The sequence below is a fragment of the Lithobates pipiens genome, unplaced genomic scaffold (assembly GCF_037356315.1).
Source record: "Lithobates pipiens isolate NorthernLeopardFrog02 unplaced genomic scaffold, aLitPip1_a1.2 Scaffold_3, whole genome shotgun sequence".
Lineage (NCBI taxonomy): Eukaryota > Metazoa > Chordata > Amphibia > Anura > Ranidae > Lithobates > Lithobates pipiens.
Window position 1 is genome coordinate 249,322,242 of NW_027507790.1, and position 16,809 is coordinate 249,339,050.

Genomic DNA, 16,809 nt, shown 5'->3' on the forward strand with positions numbered 1-16,809 from the left:
GACACTTTGCTACAATGTAAAGTAGTGAGTGTACAGCTTGTATATCAGTGTAAATTTTATGTCCCCTCAAAATAACTTAACACACAGCCATTAATGTCTAAACAGCTTTCAACAAAAGTGAGTACACCCCTAAATGAAAATGTCCAAATTGGGCCCAAATAGTAATTTTTCCCTCCCCTGTGTCATGTGACTCGTTAGTGTTACAAGGTCCCAGGTGTGAATGGGGAGCAGGTGTGATAAATTTGGTGTTATCGCTCTCACTCTCTCATACTGGTCAATGGAAGTTCAACATGGCACATCATGGCAAAGAACTCTCTGAGGATCTGAAAAAAGAATTGCTGCTCTACATAAAGATGGCTTAGGCGATAAGAAGATTGCCAAGACCCTGAAACTGAGTGCAGCAAGGTGGCCAAGACCATACAGCAATTTAACAGGACAGGTTCCACTCAGAACAGGCCTCACCATGGTCGACCAAAGAAGTTGAGTGCACGTGCTCAGCGTCATATCCAGGGGTTGTCTTTGGGAAATAGACGTATGAGTGCTGCCAGCATTGCTGTAGAGGTTGAAGGGGTGGGGGGGTCAGCCTGTCAGTGCTCAGACCATACGCCGCACACTGCATCAAATTGGTCTGCATGGCTGTCATCCCAAAGGAAGCCTCTGCTAAAGATGATGCACAAGAAAGCCCGTAAACAGTTCGCTGAAGACAAGCAGACTAAGGACATGGATTACTGGAACCATGTCCTGTGGTCTGAGGAGACCAAGAAAAACTTATTTGGTTCAGATGGTGTCAAGCGTGTGTGGCGGCAACCAGGTGAGGAGTACAAAGACAAGTGTGTCTTGCCTATAGTCAAGCATGGTGGTGGGAGTGTCATGGTCTGGGGCTGCATGAGTGCTACCGGCACTGGGGAGCTACAGTTCATTGAGGGAACCATAAATGCCAACATGTACTGTGACGTACTGAAGCAGAGCATGACCACCTATGAAGACTGGGCCGCAGGGCAGCACTCCAACATGATGACGACCCCCAAACACACCTCCAAGGCGACCACTGCCTTGCTAAAGAAGCTGAGGGTAAAGATGATGGACTGGCCAAGCATGTCTCCAGACCTAAACCCTATTGAGCATCTGTGGGACATCCTCAATTGGAAGGTGGAGGAGCGCAAGGTCTCTAACATCCACCAGCTCTGTGATGTCATCATGGAGGAGGGGAAGAGGACTCCAGTGGCAACCTGTGAAGCTCTGGTGAACTCCATGCACAAGAGGATTAAGGCAGTGCTGGAAAATAATGGTGGCCACACAAAATATTGACACTTTTGGCCCAATTTGGACATTTTCACTTAGGGGTGTACTCACTTTTGTTGCCAGCGGTTTAGACATTAATGGCTGTGTGTTGAGTTATTTTGAGGGGGCAGAAAATTTACACTGTTATACAAGCTGTACACTCACTACTTTACATTGTAGACAAGTGTCATTTCCTCAGTGTTGTCACATGAAAAGATACAAGTCATCTAGAACAGATTGTATTTTTTTCCCTCACCAAATCTTGAATCTGTAACCCCCTCCCTTTTTTCCTCCACTCCATTCAACCACACCCTGGCATGGAGGAGTATGCCACATACTTTCTTCCGTCCCATAGGACAGCTCTGGTGATCAGCGATTGGCGAAGTGAGGTCAGATGGGTGCAAGGAACAAATCCTCAGCTCTAAGACCCCTTTCACACTGGGGCGTTTTTCAGGCGTTTTTCAGGCGCTTTAGCGTTAAAAAAAGCGCCTGTAGACCCCTTTCACACTGGGGCGTTTTTCAGGCGTTTTTCAGGCGCTTTAGCGTTAAAAAAAGCACCTGTAAAGCGCTTGAAAGAAGCCTCATCTGCAGTCCCAATGTGAAAACCCAAGTGTTTTAAGAACCCTTTCACAATGTCAGCGCCCGAAAAACGCTCGTAAAGCGCCGCTTAAACTAGCAGCGCTTTACCAGCGTTTTTCGAGCGTTATTGGGGCGCTTTTAACCCCTGCTAGTGACCAAATAAAGGGTTAAAAGCGCCCACAAAACGCTGCTGCCAATAGCGTTTTTCAGGCGTTTTTCTGGCGTTTTACAGGCGCTTTCCATTGATTTCAATGGGAAGGGGCACTTTAGGAGCGTTGTATTCACCGCTCCAAAAGCGCTGCAAAGAAGCTGCTTGCAGGACTTTTTTTGACGCCCTGCCAGCGCAGCGCCCTGGTGTGAAAGCACTCGGGCTTTTACATTGGGATTGCAGTTGCAGCTTCTTTCAGGCGCTTTTTTTTAGCACTGAAGCGCCTGAAAAACGCCCCAGTATGAAAGGGATCTCGGTGTGAAAGCACTCGAGCTTTTACATTGGGATTGCAGTTGCGGCTTCTTTCAGGCGCTTTTTTTAACGTTAAAGCGCATAAAAAACGCCTGAAAAACGCCCCAGTGTGAAAGGGGTCTAAGTGCCGGTTCACACTAGCGCAATGCCAGACAGATAGTATGGCTGGTACCGCACCGCATTCGGTCCAAACACGCACAGGACCCTTTTTTCTGTTCGGATCAGAATTGGATCGCATGGGTGTTCACACATATGCGATCCGATTCATGTCCGAACTGTCAGTTCGCAGTGCGATACGCGAGCTGAAATGGGGGTATCGTTAACATATAATGACAATCCCCAGCAGTTCGCATATGGCAGTGTGAACTGCCGTGCGTGTCGGGAGCGATGCGGGAACCCGCACATGATTCGCAGGGTTCTCGCATCGCGCTAGTGTGAACCGACACTTAGGGCTCTCCAAGTCATGACTTCTAAGGTGAAAAGGCAAACACCAAAAGACTGTGCGGCTTACTGCAGCTGTGACCTGCAGGTATGCAGGTTTGTGGTCATTGTAGTAGTAGAATTAATAGCCACCAGCTGGAAAAGCCAGCTCTAGTTGTCTCCACTAATAGAATTGGTCATTACATGCAGAGATCCTATTAAAAAAACATATATGAGGGACAGCGAGTTCCACAACATAAACTATAATTTACTGCAGTACAATAGTCTTCCTGCAATAACAGTAAAGCCATCTGTAGCTGGCAGGGGAAGTGTGTCCTTAATGATCCACGTAATATCATTCTGGAACACAATGAGAATTCTGTAATGAATAAACATTCTGCTCTGGGATGGTTCTACCAAACTCTTTAGGAACCAATAGATTTCTAGCAGGGGAGGTTTACAGATGTACATGGTCTCTCGTTTTCGGACAGTATAACTAACTATGCAGGTTCTAGTGAGAGGGAAATAAAGCAATTAAGGAGGCCTCCACCTGAATCAGCATGGTAAAAAATTCCTAAGGCCCCATTCACACCTGAGGCAGAAAATCGCATGATTTAACCGCAATTTTACGGCGTTTTGCCGCGATTTTGTCACCAATGTAAAAAGAAGAAAAACGCCCAAATCTGCCTAAAAAAAAGGTTCCAGAACTTGTTCGAGCTTCAGGCGTTTTGTAGCTTCTGGCATTTTTTGAGTGGAGATATGAACCATCTCCATAGAGAATAATAGATTTTTTTCCCCTCCAGCGTTTTGTAGTTTCAGTCTTCAAGCTACAAAATGCTCAGGTGTGAATGGGGCCTAAAACAGAAGTTATTTATGTCTTATACCATCACATCCCTAATATAAGAGGATTATTCCTCATTTTGGGGCAGTGGGTGGAGTTGTGCAAATCGCTGCTTTATATCCAATCAGCCAGATGCAAACATCCAGAACTTCTGATTTATAGTACAAATGTAGCCTAAAATTAGAGAACCACTTATTCCAACTTGCATACAGTTGTTTCAGGGCTTTTTTTTCTAATCTGCTGTGGTGCAAAAACCCGAAACGGAAAAACCTTAACGTGAACAAAAAAAAAAAAATGTTCGTGTGAAGCACACACTAAAAATTGCACTCAAGGGTGTTTTTTAGTCCACCCCTCAAAGGGGTAGGACCTCTCCCTGATCCTCTGGGGCGCAACGCTCCTGGACAGGAACATAGGGTTACAATGGTCTGCTATCCAGAAGGACTGGTCAGATTCCGTTCTTCTAGATCAGCCAAAGCTGACCTTCAAATACTAGGTTGAGGCGTTCCCACAAAGAGGCCCCCCAAGGAGAAGGAACCAGAAGGCCACACATCCTCCCCCTAGACGTCAGGCCAAGCCCAAGAACAAATTTTAGCAAGGAAAAAACACACACAAATGTGAAAGAGTGGAGGAAAATTTATTAAAATACATAAGTGGCCATGCACTGTGCACTGGCCAGACCCTGAGGCCTGGAAAACACAATTTATTTGGACTTGGTCAGAAGGTCCAGCCCTAAAAGGCGCAGTCCAGGAAAAAAGTTTTAGTGACTGGCCATGTGCTTGTTCACACAGTGGGGTCCCACATGCAAGTGTTACTGAGAGTACCATTAGGGCGACCACTCTCCCAGGGGGCACAGACACCGCAGACGCTCTTCCTTCCCAGGAGGAACTGGGCTCTTCCAGCTTTCCTGGGGGAATTACTCTTGGTCCCCGCCAGCCTGCGGCCACTCTGGTTTCTATTCCAGCTGTACTAGCCTTCCAAGCCCTCCAAGCCCCTATCACTCCAGCAGGGGTACAAAGCCAGCCACTCTAGCTTAAGTTAAACTGGAATGACAGCACCACACCCCTACTGGACAATGATAAGAACAGAACACTTGAACCAAGAGCATATGGTTGCATACCCACACTATGGCTCTCCAATTAATCCTTACAAAATGATAGGGCTTGCTGCTGTGGTGAAGGTTTGATGAACCCTATAGTGTTAATCCATGTATCTACAGCACTGGTACCAACAAACTCAGTATAAACATAAATATAAGTTAATTACTATAAACCTATTATTGCATATAGGATCAAACTATCCAAAATTACTATAAACCTAATAATTGCATATACAGTGCCTTGAAAAAGTATTCATACCCCTTGATATTTTCCACATTTTGTCATGTTACAACCAAAAACGTAAATGTATTTTATTGGGATTTTATGTCATAGACCAACACAAAGTGACACAGAATTGTGAAGTTGAAGGAAAATGAAATGTGTTTCCAAATTTTTTACAAATAAATATGTGAAAAGTGTGGCGTTCATTTGTATTCATCCCTCCTGAATCAATACTTTGTAGAACCTCCTTTCTCTGCAATTACAGCTGCAAGTCTTTTTGGGGATGTCTCTACCAGCTTTGCACATCTAGAGAGGGACATTTTTGCCCATTCCTCTTTGCAAAATAGCTCAAGCTCTGTCAGATTGGACGGAGAGCGTCTGAACAGCAATTTTCAAGTCTTACCACAGAGTCTCATTTTGATTTAGGTCTTGACTTTGACTGGGCCATTCTAACATATGAATATGCTTTGATCTAAACCATTCCATTGTAGCTCTGGCTGTAAGTTTAGGGTTGTTGTCTTGCTGGAAGGTGAACCTCCTCCCTGATCTCAAGTCTTTTGCAGACTCTAACAGGTTTTCTTCTAAGATTGTCCTGTATTTGGTTCCATCCATCTTTCCATCAACTCTGACCAGCTTCCCTGTCCCTGCTGAAAAAAAGCATCCCCACAACATGATGCTGCCACCACCATGTTTCATGGTGGGGATGGTGTGTTCAGGGTGATGTGCAGTGTAAGTTTTCTACCACACATAGCGTTTTGCTTTTAGGCCAAAAAAAACAATTTTGGGCTCATATGACCAGAGCACCTTCTTCCACATGTTTGCTGTGTCCTCCACATGGCTTCTCGCAAAACTGCAAACACAACTTCTTATGGCTTTCTTTCAACAATGGTTTTTTTCTTGTCACTCTTCCATAAAGGCCAGATTTGTGGAGAGCACGACTAATATTTGTCCTGTGGACAGATTCTCCCACCTGAGCTGTGGATCTCTGCAATCCCTCCAGAGTTCCCATGGGCCTCTTGGCTGCTTCTCTGATTAATGCTCTCCTTGCCCGGCCGGTCAGTTTAGGTGGACGGCCATGTCTTGGTAGGTTTGCAGTTGTGTCCAACGCTTTCTAATTTCGGATGATGGATTGAACAGTGCTCCGTGAAATGTTCAAAGCTTGAGATATTTTTTTATAACCTAACCCTGCTTGAGGTCTGGTTCACACCTATGCAGGTTGCAGTTTGCATATTCTAGGTACATTTTGCGTTTTTTAATACACGTTTTTGATCTATCGAAGTCTATGGAACCAAAAACCAGAAAAAAGTCCCTGCCCTTTCCATAAAATGCAGAGATGTGAACGCGATTCATAGGAAACCATGGACCGTAGTGTGTTTCTGTAAAACTGAAAAAGCACAAAAAAATGCAAAGGTGTGAACCAGGACTTAAACTTCTCCACAACTTTATTTCTGATCTGTCTGGTGTGTTCCTTGGCCTTTATAATGCTGTTTGTTCACTAAGGCCATACATGGGTCGAATTTCGAAAGAATTTTCCTTTGAAAATCAGAAAATTTGTGCGTTTTGTGATCCGATGGTGCCACCATTGATTTCAAAATTCGGCCAACAAAGCCTTCAATTTTACCTCCTGTTGCTACAGAAAATTATTTTCGTGGCTGGGAATCTCCTTTCCTTTCCTTTTGATTGCTGCACAAAAATCGGCTGTTGCTGCAGTCCACTAATGGTGCGAAATATGAGCGAAAATTCTTAGATAAGATTTTTGACAGAAAATTATTCGAAATTCGACCCATGTATGGCCTGCCTTAGGTTCTCTAACAAACCTGTGAGAGCTTCACAGAACAGCTGTATTTATACTGAGATTAAATTACACACAGGTGGACTCTATTTACTAATTAGGTGACTTCTGAAGGCAATTGGTTCCACTAGATTTTAGTTAGGGGTATCAGAGTAAAGGGGGCTTAATACAAATGCCCCCCACACTTTTCACATATTTATTTGTAAAAAATGTTGAAAACCATTTATCATTTTCCTTCAACTTCACAATTATGTTCCACTTCGTGTTGGTCCATCCCATAAAATCCCAATAAAATACATTTACGTTTTTGGTTCTAACATGACAAAATGTGGAAAATGTCAAGGGGTGTGAATACTTTTTCAAGGCACTGTAGAATCTAACAAACTAACCAAAGTGCTATAAGTGAAATTAGAACACATTTATAATTACAATACAAAAAGTTCATATAGGAAGTGCTCAAAAGTAATAAAGTGAGTGCTCTGTGCATAGTAACGTGTCCATTATCTCCCCAATGGGGACACAATGACTTTCTAACTTGATTCAAAATCTCTCATTTAGCTTTCAATCCTAATCCTGTGAATATATATTTTAAAGATAAAATCTGGATTATTATACACCTTCATACCTGCGAGCGACAAAGAGAGAGCAAGCGAGCAAACAGCAAGGAGGTGGGACTTCGTGTTGATTATATTCGATCATTTATATATTTTTAATTTCTGAATTACTGCAAGCCTGCTCAGGATGAGTGGCCGAGAGCCACGAAACACGTCAAGCTATTAGATGCCGCCTTTTATGTACCAATCTTTCATAGCCTATGATTTACCCTCCGTGACAGGAACATTGAGGCTAGAGATCACACAGGCACTACCTTGCAATTTATGTGTATCTATACATGTTATTGGTGGACCTGTACTTATCAAGTAATGTTATATGTTACCAGTGTTATTACCATATTTAATTGTTCTGAAAATTGACATTAGTAGATTGTATGTTATTGACTGTATACGATTTATTAAACATTTTATAAATCTACCAATTTATTGATTTGCAACCATGTGCTTCATCTAAAGTCCCACCTCCTCGTTGTTTGCTCTCTCGCTCTCTCTTTGTCATATTGATAGGGATAGAAAGACACGGCCTTACCAGTCCGTAATTTCTTTAAGTGCCCTTTCACACTGGGGCGGGAGCGGCGGTAAAACTGCGCTATTTTTAGCACCGCTTTACTGTCGTTTTAGCGGTGGTATTTGGCCGCTAGCGGGCGGTTTTACCTCCTGCTAGCGCCCAAGAAAGGGTTAAAACCACTGCAAAGAGGTGCTGTAGCAGCGCTTTTGGGCAGGATAGCCGTGCTGCCCCATTGATTTCAATGAGCAGGAGCGGTCAAGCAGCGGTGTACACACCGCTCCAAAGATGCTGCTAGGAGGACATTTTTTACTGCCCTGCCAGCGCACCGCTCCAGTGTGAAAGCCCTCGGGGCATTCACACTGGAGACACAGGAGCAGCTCTTTCAGGGCGCTTTGCAGGCGCTATTTTTAGCGCTGTAGCGCATGCAAAGCGCCCCAGTGTGAAAGCGGTCTCAAAGTCACAAACCCCCCCCCCCCCCATATCTTTCATAGTATACCTGCGAGCGAGGTGTCCCCGTACGTATCTCTGAATAGTGACGGACGCCATCTTCATTCTCCTGTATTTCAGCCTCTGTAACCAGCCCCGCACCGTCTTCTGGATCATGATGGTGGCCGCACGGAACTTGTCCGCTCGCAGCTTCTCCAGGTAAGCCACTTGCCCGGCGCGGAAGAAGATCTTTGTGCGACCAAACTGGAATTTATCCGGATCCTATAGAAAAGGCGACAAAGAGAGGAGGCAGCCATCGTGAAGAAATGCAGAGACAGAGTCCAGTGTTGTAAAAATTCAAAACAACTCCGCTATGCACCATCTGCACCCAAATCTGGAAAATGATTTCCTGTAATAGCACAATTACAATTACAAGGCCTCTAGAGTCAGGAGCATGTGCAAGAATTAGAAAAGGATAGGAGCTGTGCTGTGGGCCACAGATAAACTCTTCTGAGATCAGCTGATTTGCACATTGATACATCCTACCACCAGAAAGGTTATATTTCATCGATCGAGGCAGCTCTGCCATTGCAGAATCCTAGCATTGTATAGTTTTCTGTTCATCTTTATAGCAGGGGTCTCAAACTGGTAGTGCAGAAACTACACTTCCCATGAGGCATTGCAAGGCTGAGGGTTACAAGCACGACCCCCCCATAGACAGATGCATGATGGGACTTGTAGTTCCGCAACAGCTGGAGGGCCGCCAGTTCTGCTCTATAGAATGTCCCCCTCCAGGAATCTCATTGAGAAGATTGAGAGATCGGCTTCGGGTGCCGACATCGCGGGCACGCTGGGCGGGTAAGTGTCCTTATTTTCAAAGTCAGCAGCTGCTGTATTTGTAGCTGCTGGCTTTAAAAAAAAAAAAAAATGGCGGAACTCCCGGCGGACTCCCACTTTAAGGGGGCAAATCCTTCCGTTCCTTAAGTGGTTAATACCCCTGTCGTCTTTTTTTTTTTTTTTCATTTTGCGCCCCTTTGAGAAGATTTTCATTCACTTCTCGTCCCATGGACACAACAGGAAGTAGAAAATCTCTTGTAAGTGATGGGAAATCCCCTCCTACACAGACAACGGAACTCACCTTTATCAGATGCTCTAGAACATTCTTGCAGATGAGCTTTTTATCACTTAGGGAAAGCTCTTTCTTGCTCATAAGAACACGATACCGGTTGAAGAAATCAGGGTAAGTCCACCTGAAGGATAAAAGCAAGGATTAGTTATTATTTATTTATTACATTTAGATTGTGAAATGTATCAGAGAATTTGATTGGGCCTAAAAAAAATGTTATTACCCAACATGCAACCTGATACCAATTTCAATTTCCACGACTTTCCCCCACTGGAGCTAATCGGACTTATAGGGTTTTTTTTGTTGTCTCCCCCTAGTTCAACTGGGGGAATAGGACTGTGTAGATGGAGATTTTCCATCTATTTTTTTGTTGGTTGAACTAGATGGATTTGTGTCTTTTTTTTTTTTCAAACTATGCAACCATGACTTACAAAAAAAAAAAAAAAGGTATTGTAATTTTTTTTAACTTGATCATAGTAAATAAAAAATAAAAAAAAGTGTGAAAAAAAAGAGATATAATCTTTGAAATACACAAATGATCACTATACACTCACCAGCCACTTTATTAGGTCCACCTGTTCAATTGCTTGGTAACACAAATTGCAAATCAGCCAATCACATGGCAGCATTTTGGCATCTAAACGTGGTGAAGACGACTTACTGAAGATCAAACCGAGCACCAGATTGGGGAAAGAAAGGGTATTTAAGTGACTTTGAACATGGCATGGTTGTTGGTGCCAGACTGGCTGGTCTGAGTATTTAAAAAACTTCTGATCTACTGGGATTTTCACACACAACCATCTCTCGGCTTTACAGAGAATGGTCCGAACAAGAGAAAATATCCAGTGAGCGGCAGTTGTGTGGAGGAAAATGCCTCATTGATGTCAGGGGTCAGAGGAGAATGGGCAGATCCTGGTTTGAGATGATAGAAAGACAACAGTAACTCAAATAACCCCTCGTTACAACCAAGGTATGCAGAATACCATCTCTGAACGCACAACGCATCGAACCTTGAAGCAGATGGGCGACAGCAGCAGAAAAATACACCGGGTGCCACTCCTGTCAGCTAAGAACAGGAAACTGTGGCTACAATTGGCACAGGATTACCAAAATTAGACAATAGAAGATTGGTCTGATGAGTCTGGATTTCAGCTGCAACATTCAGATGGTCGGGTCAGAATTTGGTTTAAACAACATGAAAGCATAGATGCATCCTGCCTTGTATCACCGGTTCAGGCTGGTGGTTGGTGGTGTAATGGTGTGGGGATATTTTCTTGGCACCCTTTGGACCCCTCAGTACCAGTTGAGCATCATTTAAATGCCACGGCCTACCTGAGTATTGTTGATGACCATGTCCATCCCTTTATGACTCCAGTGTCCCCATCTTCTGATGGCTCCTTCCAGCAGGATAATACACCATGTCACAAATCTCCAATCATCTCACCACTGGACAATGAGGTCACTGTCCTCCAATGTCTCCACAGGATCTCTGAGAAATTTTTCCTACACCTTGTTGAATCTATGCCATGAAAAATGAAGGCAAAAGGGGGTCCAACCTGGTATTAGCAAGGTGTACCTAATAAAGTGGCCGGTGAGTGTACAACTGATGCTACAAGATGACATAACTTGATTTTCCCCAAAAAATTGAAAAAGAAAAATATTTTTTTTAATTTTATTTTTTTCACCTTGATCAAAGTAAATAAAGTTACATACATACATAGTTACATAGTAGGTGAGGTTGAAAATAGACACAAGTCCATCGAGTCCAACCCATGTGTGTGATTATATGTCAGTATTACAGTGTATATCCCTGTATGTTGTGGTCGTTCAGGTGCTTATCTAATAGTTTTTTGAAACTATCCATGCCCCTCGCTGAGGGAATTCCACATCTTGTCGCTTACAGTAAAGAACCCTCAATGCAGTTTATGGTTAAACCTCTTTTCTTCTAATTTTAATGGGTGGCCACGAGTCTTTTTAAACTTCCTTCTGCGAAAAAGTTTTATCCGTATTGTGGGGTCACCAGTACGGTATTTGTATATGGAAATCATATCTCCTCTCAAGCGTCTCTTCTCCAGAGAGAACAAGTTCAGTGCTCACAACCTTTCCTCATAACTAATATCCTCCAGACCCTTTATTAGCTTTGTTGCCCTTCTTTGTACATCGCTCCATTTCCAGTACATCCTTCCTGAGGACTGGTGCCCAGAACTGGACAGCATACTCCAGGTGCGGCTGGACCAGAGTCTTGTAGAGCGGGAGAATTATCATTTTATATCTGGAGTTGATCCCCTTTTTAATGCCAATATTTTGTTTGCTTTGTTAGCAGTAGCTTGGCATTGCATGACATTGCTGAGCCTATCATCTACTAGAACCCCCAGGTCCTTTTCCATCATAGATTCCCCCAGAGGTCCTCCCCCAGTGTATAGATTGCATTCATATTTTTGCCAACCAAATGCATTATTTTACTTTTCTCTACATTGAACCTCATTTGCCATGTAGTTGCCACCCCATTAATTTGTTCAGATCTTTTTGCAAGGTTTCCACACCCTGCGGAGAAGTTATTGTCCTGCTTAGCTTAGTATTGTCCGCAAATACAGAGATTGAACTGTTTACCCCATCCTCCAGGTCATTTATGAACAAATTAAATAGGATTGGTCCCAGCACAGAACCCTGGGGGACCCCACTACCCACCCCTGACCTTTCCCAGTACTCCCTATTTATCACCACCCTCTGAACTCGCCCTTGTAGCCAGTTTTCAATCCATGTACTCACCCTATGGTCCATGCCAATGGATCTTATTTTGTACAGTAAACATTTATGGGGAACTGTGTCAAATGCTTTTGCAAAATCCAGATACACCACATCTACGGGCCTTCCTTTATCTAGATGACAACTCACCTCCTCATAGAAGGTTAGTAGATTGGTTTGGCAAGAACGATTCTTCATGAATCCATGCTGATTACTGCTAATGATACCGTTCTCATTACTAAAATCTTGTATATAGTCCCTTATCATCCTCTCCAAGAGCTTGCATACTATTGATGTTAGGCTAACTGGTCTGTAATTCCCAGGGATGTATTTTGGGCCCTTTTTAAATATTAGTGCTACATTGGCTTTTCTCCAATCCGCCGGTACCATTCCAGTCAGTACAAATTAGGAACAATGGTTTGGCAATTACTTGACTGAGTTTGCCAAGTACCCTCGGGTGCAAGCCATCCGATCCCGGTGATTTATTAATGCTAAGTTTCCCAAGTCTAATTCTAATTCTGTCCTCTGTTAGCCATGAGGGTGCTTCCTGAGATGTGTCATGAGGATAAACACTGCAGTTTTGGTTACTGAAGCTCCCTGATTCCCTTGTGGAGACTGAGGAGAAGAATAAATTCAATACCTTCGCCATCTCCGCATCCTTTATAATCAGATGTCCTTCCTCATTCTTTATGGGGCCAATATGGTCCGTCCTCCAATTTTTATGGTTTACATACTTGACCACTTAAGGACCACCTCACACCGATATACGCTGGCAGAATGGCATGGCTGGGCACAAGCACGTACAGGTACGTTGCCCTTTAAGAGCCCAGCCGTGGGTCCCGCACGCGACCCGGTCCTGAGCTCCATGACCGTGGCCGCGGGACCCGATCGACGCCGGTGTCCCACGATCGGTTCACAGAGCTGAAGAACAGGGAGAGGCAAGTGTAAACAAACCTCTCCCCGTGCTTCCTAGTTGCCTATCACTGATCGTCTGTTCTCTGTCATAGGGGACGACGATCAATGACGTCACACGCCAAACCACGCCCCCCTACAGTAGAAAAACACACATTAGGTCACACTAAACGCCTTCACTGCCCGCTGGTGTTAACCCCTTCACTGCCAATGGCATTTTTACAGTAATCAATGCATTTTTAATCTCACTGATCGCTGTATTAATGCCAATGGTCCCAAAAAAGTGTCAAAATTGTCCGTCGTGTCTGCCATAATGTCGCAGTCACAATAAAAATCGCTGATCGCGGCCATTACTAGTAAAAAAAATTATTAATAAAAATGGCATAAAACTATCCCCTATTTTGTACTTTTTTTTTTACCAAAAACATGTAGAAGAATACTCATCGCCCGAAACCGAGGAAAAAATGTTTTTTTTATATATTTTTTGGGGATATTTATTATAGCAAAAAGTAAAAAATATTGCATTTTTTTCAAAATTGGTGCTCTATTTTTGTTTATAGCGCAAAAAATAAAAACCACAGAGGTGATCAAATACCACCAAAAGAAAGCTCTATTTGTGGGAAAAAAAGGACGCTAATTTTGTTTGGGAGCCACGTCGCACGTCCGCGCAATTGTCAGTTAAATCAACACAGTGCCGAATCGCAAAAAGGGGCTGGTCCTTTAGCTGCAAAATGGTCCGGGCTTAAGTGGTTAAAGAATTTCTCTGGATTTGTTTTGCTCTCCTCCGCTATGTGTCTTTCATGTTCTATCTTAGCCTCCCTAACTGCACCGTTACATTTCTTATTGCATTCTTTATGAAGTTTGAATGCTGATGATGATCCCTCAACCTTATATTTTTTGAAGGCCTTCTCCTTTGCTTTTATATGCATTTTTACATTGGAGTTAAGCCATCCAGGACTTTTGTTCGCTCTTTATTACCCCATGGGATGCACTGGCTAATGCCCTTATTTAATATGCTCTTAAAGCGAACCAATTTCTCTCCTCTGTGTTTTTTGTTCCTAAGATGTTATCCCAATTTATGTGTAAAATGGACCCTCGCGCCACTATGTGCTAGACGTGAAATAAATCTACGTGCATAACAAAGTATAATGTAACAATCTGTGGAATAACAAAAGTGCAAGTGCTACTAAATGAAACAGAAAATGCAGCGGGACAAAATAGTAAACACAAACTATCACTTGAATAATTAAAAAAGAGTCCTGCGCAAATAATGCCACAAAAAATAAATAATGTATAAAAATGTGAAGAAAAACAAGAGTCAATGTAAATATTTCAAAAATAAACACACCAATAGTGTAAGTGTGTAGTAAAAAAGTACTGGAGAAAGAACAGGACCAAATGTTCCAAAAGATCAGGCTCCCAGAACTCTCACCTCAGAGATGGAATAATAAGGCAAAAGAAAGTAATTCCAGTGGACTTCTCCTTCACTTCTCTGTGCACAATCATCCCCATGAAGAAGTCACGTGGTGACGTAACGCGTAGGGAGTGGCCGTAGGAATACCGGAACGAGCGTAAGACTGGCTGTACACGCCAGATCTCTTTCTGTTTGATATTTTCTTTTTAAATGTGAGAGTCCATTTGCTTTCTCTTAAATAAATTTATTCAGTTTTGGAAACCACTACACTATTGGAGTCCCCTTTCTCTCTCCCTTCCCCCTTCCCCTCTGTGTTTTCTTTAAGTTTCATACCACGAGGATACTTATGCTGCAGCATTACTCATAAGAGATTGAATCGGCCCTCTAGTGGTAGAAGTTTATACCATTTGATGATTGTGCACAGAGAAGTGAAGGAGAAGTCCACTGGAATTACTTTCTTTTGCCTTATTATTCCATCTCTGAGGTGAGAGTTCTGGGAGCCTGATCTTTTGGAACATTTGGTCCTGTTCTTTCTCCAGTACTTTTTTACTACACACTTACACTATTGGTGTGTTTATTTTTGAAATATTTACATTGACTCTTGTTTTTCTTCACATTTTTATACATTATTTATTTTTTGTGGCATTATTTGCGCAGCACTCTTTTTTAATTATCCCAATTTATGCCTTCTAGCGAGGTTTGTAGTTTAGAGAAGTTGGCTCTTTTGAAATTCAGTGTCTTTGTATTCCCCTAATGTTTCCTATTTGGGTGATTTATACTGAAGCCAATTGACCTGTGATCGCGGTTTCCTAAATTGTCCCGTATTTCCAAATCTGTGGTCAGGTCTGTATTGTTGGTAATCAGCAGATCTAGTAATACTTTATTTCTAGTTGGTGCATCTACCATCTGACTCATGAAATTGTCCTGCAAGACATGACAGGAACTGGGGAGCCTTAGATGAATGTGTGGTTCCACCCAGTCTGAATAATTAAAATCCTCCATTATGATAACACTTCCCATCCTTGCTGCTAATTCAAATTGTGATTTGAGGTCCGTCTCCCCCTCCTCCCTCAGGTTAAGGGGCCTACAGCATACTCCTAGTATTATTTTCCCCTTAGCTTCATCCCTTTGGAGCTCTACCAATAATGATTTCACCTCATCCCTAGTTCCCTTAGTGATGTCATCCCTCACATTCACTTGTAGATTATTCTTGATATATAGACATACCCCTTCCCCTTTTTTTTTTTACCCTCTCTACCCCTGCGATAAAGGGTATACCCTTGAATGGTTGCCAGCCAATCATGGGAGCTGTCATGAGACCAGGTCTCTGAAATTCCCACAAAATCCAAATCCTCCTCGTACAACAGTATCTCTATAGTTCACCTATCTTGTCCGCCAGGCTCCTGGCATTGGTGAACATGCCACGTAGTTTAGACCGGTCGCATACTATCCTCTTACTGGGTGTTCTGAGATTGTAACTAGGACTTGTTACTATACTTACCTTGGGTTTATGTGCTTTAGTCAACCTACCACTAATGTCCCCAATACTACCCTCTGGAATATGTTCTGCGCTGACTATCTCTACCTCTGGACCCCCCCCCCCCCTCACCTAGTTTAAAAACCCCTCTAACTTTTTGGCCATATTTACTCCCCCAGATATGCACCCTCCTCATTTTAGGTGCAGTCCGTCCCTTCTATAGTACTTGTGACCGAATGAGAAATTGGCCCCAGTCCTCCAGGAATCCAAACCCCTTGTTACTACACCAGCACCTTAGCCACTTGTTTACTTCCCTAATCTCCGTCTGCCTTTCTGTGGCTCGAGGTAAAGGTAGTATTCCTGAGAATACTACCTTTGAGGTCCTTTTCCTCAATTTAGCTCCCAAGTCCCTAGAATTGTTCTTTAGGACACTCCATCTGCCTCTGACTTTGTTATTGGTGCCACCGTGCACCATGACAGCCTGGGTCTTCCCCAGCCCCTGCCAGTAATCTGTCCACCAGATCAGTGATGTGCCGAACCAGAGCGCCCAGTAGACAGCATACAGTTTGGCACTTCAGGTCTTTGTCACAGATTGCCCTCTCTGTCCTTCTAAGAATTGAGTCCCCTACCACCGGAATTGGTCTATCCTTTCCCTTCACTTTCTCCCCACTCTCACTGGAGGAGTTCTTCCCCCGGCAGTTAGGAGAGTCCCTCAGCTCCAGCAGTGTTGGTCCCTGACTGGTTTCTCCAATGTCACTCAATGGAGCGTACTTAGTGGGATGCTCCAGCCCTGGATCGGCCTACCTGACACTTCCCCCTCTATCCCTCCTGTCCCCCATCTACTCATTTCTGGTGCCTGCACCTCTTTGTCTCCACCCGCCTCTGTGCTGGCCCC

The 16,809-nt window shown here is 43.4% G+C and overlaps 1 protein-coding gene across 2 annotated transcripts in view; it reads right to left on the reverse strand.

Annotated features, from left to right (window-relative positions):
• Nucleotides 1-16,809, reverse strand: part of MYO5B (myosin VB) — a 382,616-nt gene that overhangs the window by 95,443 nt on the left and 270,364 nt on the right. For both annotated transcript variants that reach the window (XM_077463013.1, XM_077463012.1), the window contains exons 18-19: nt 9,379-9,490; nt 8,311-8,522 (exon numbers count right to left, since the gene is read on the reverse strand). In XM_077463013.1, coding sequence (XP_077319139.1) covers nt 8,311-8,522; nt 9,379-9,490 — 324 coding nt within the window. The remainder of the gene's footprint in view (nt 1-8,310; nt 8,523-9,378; nt 9,491-16,809) is intronic.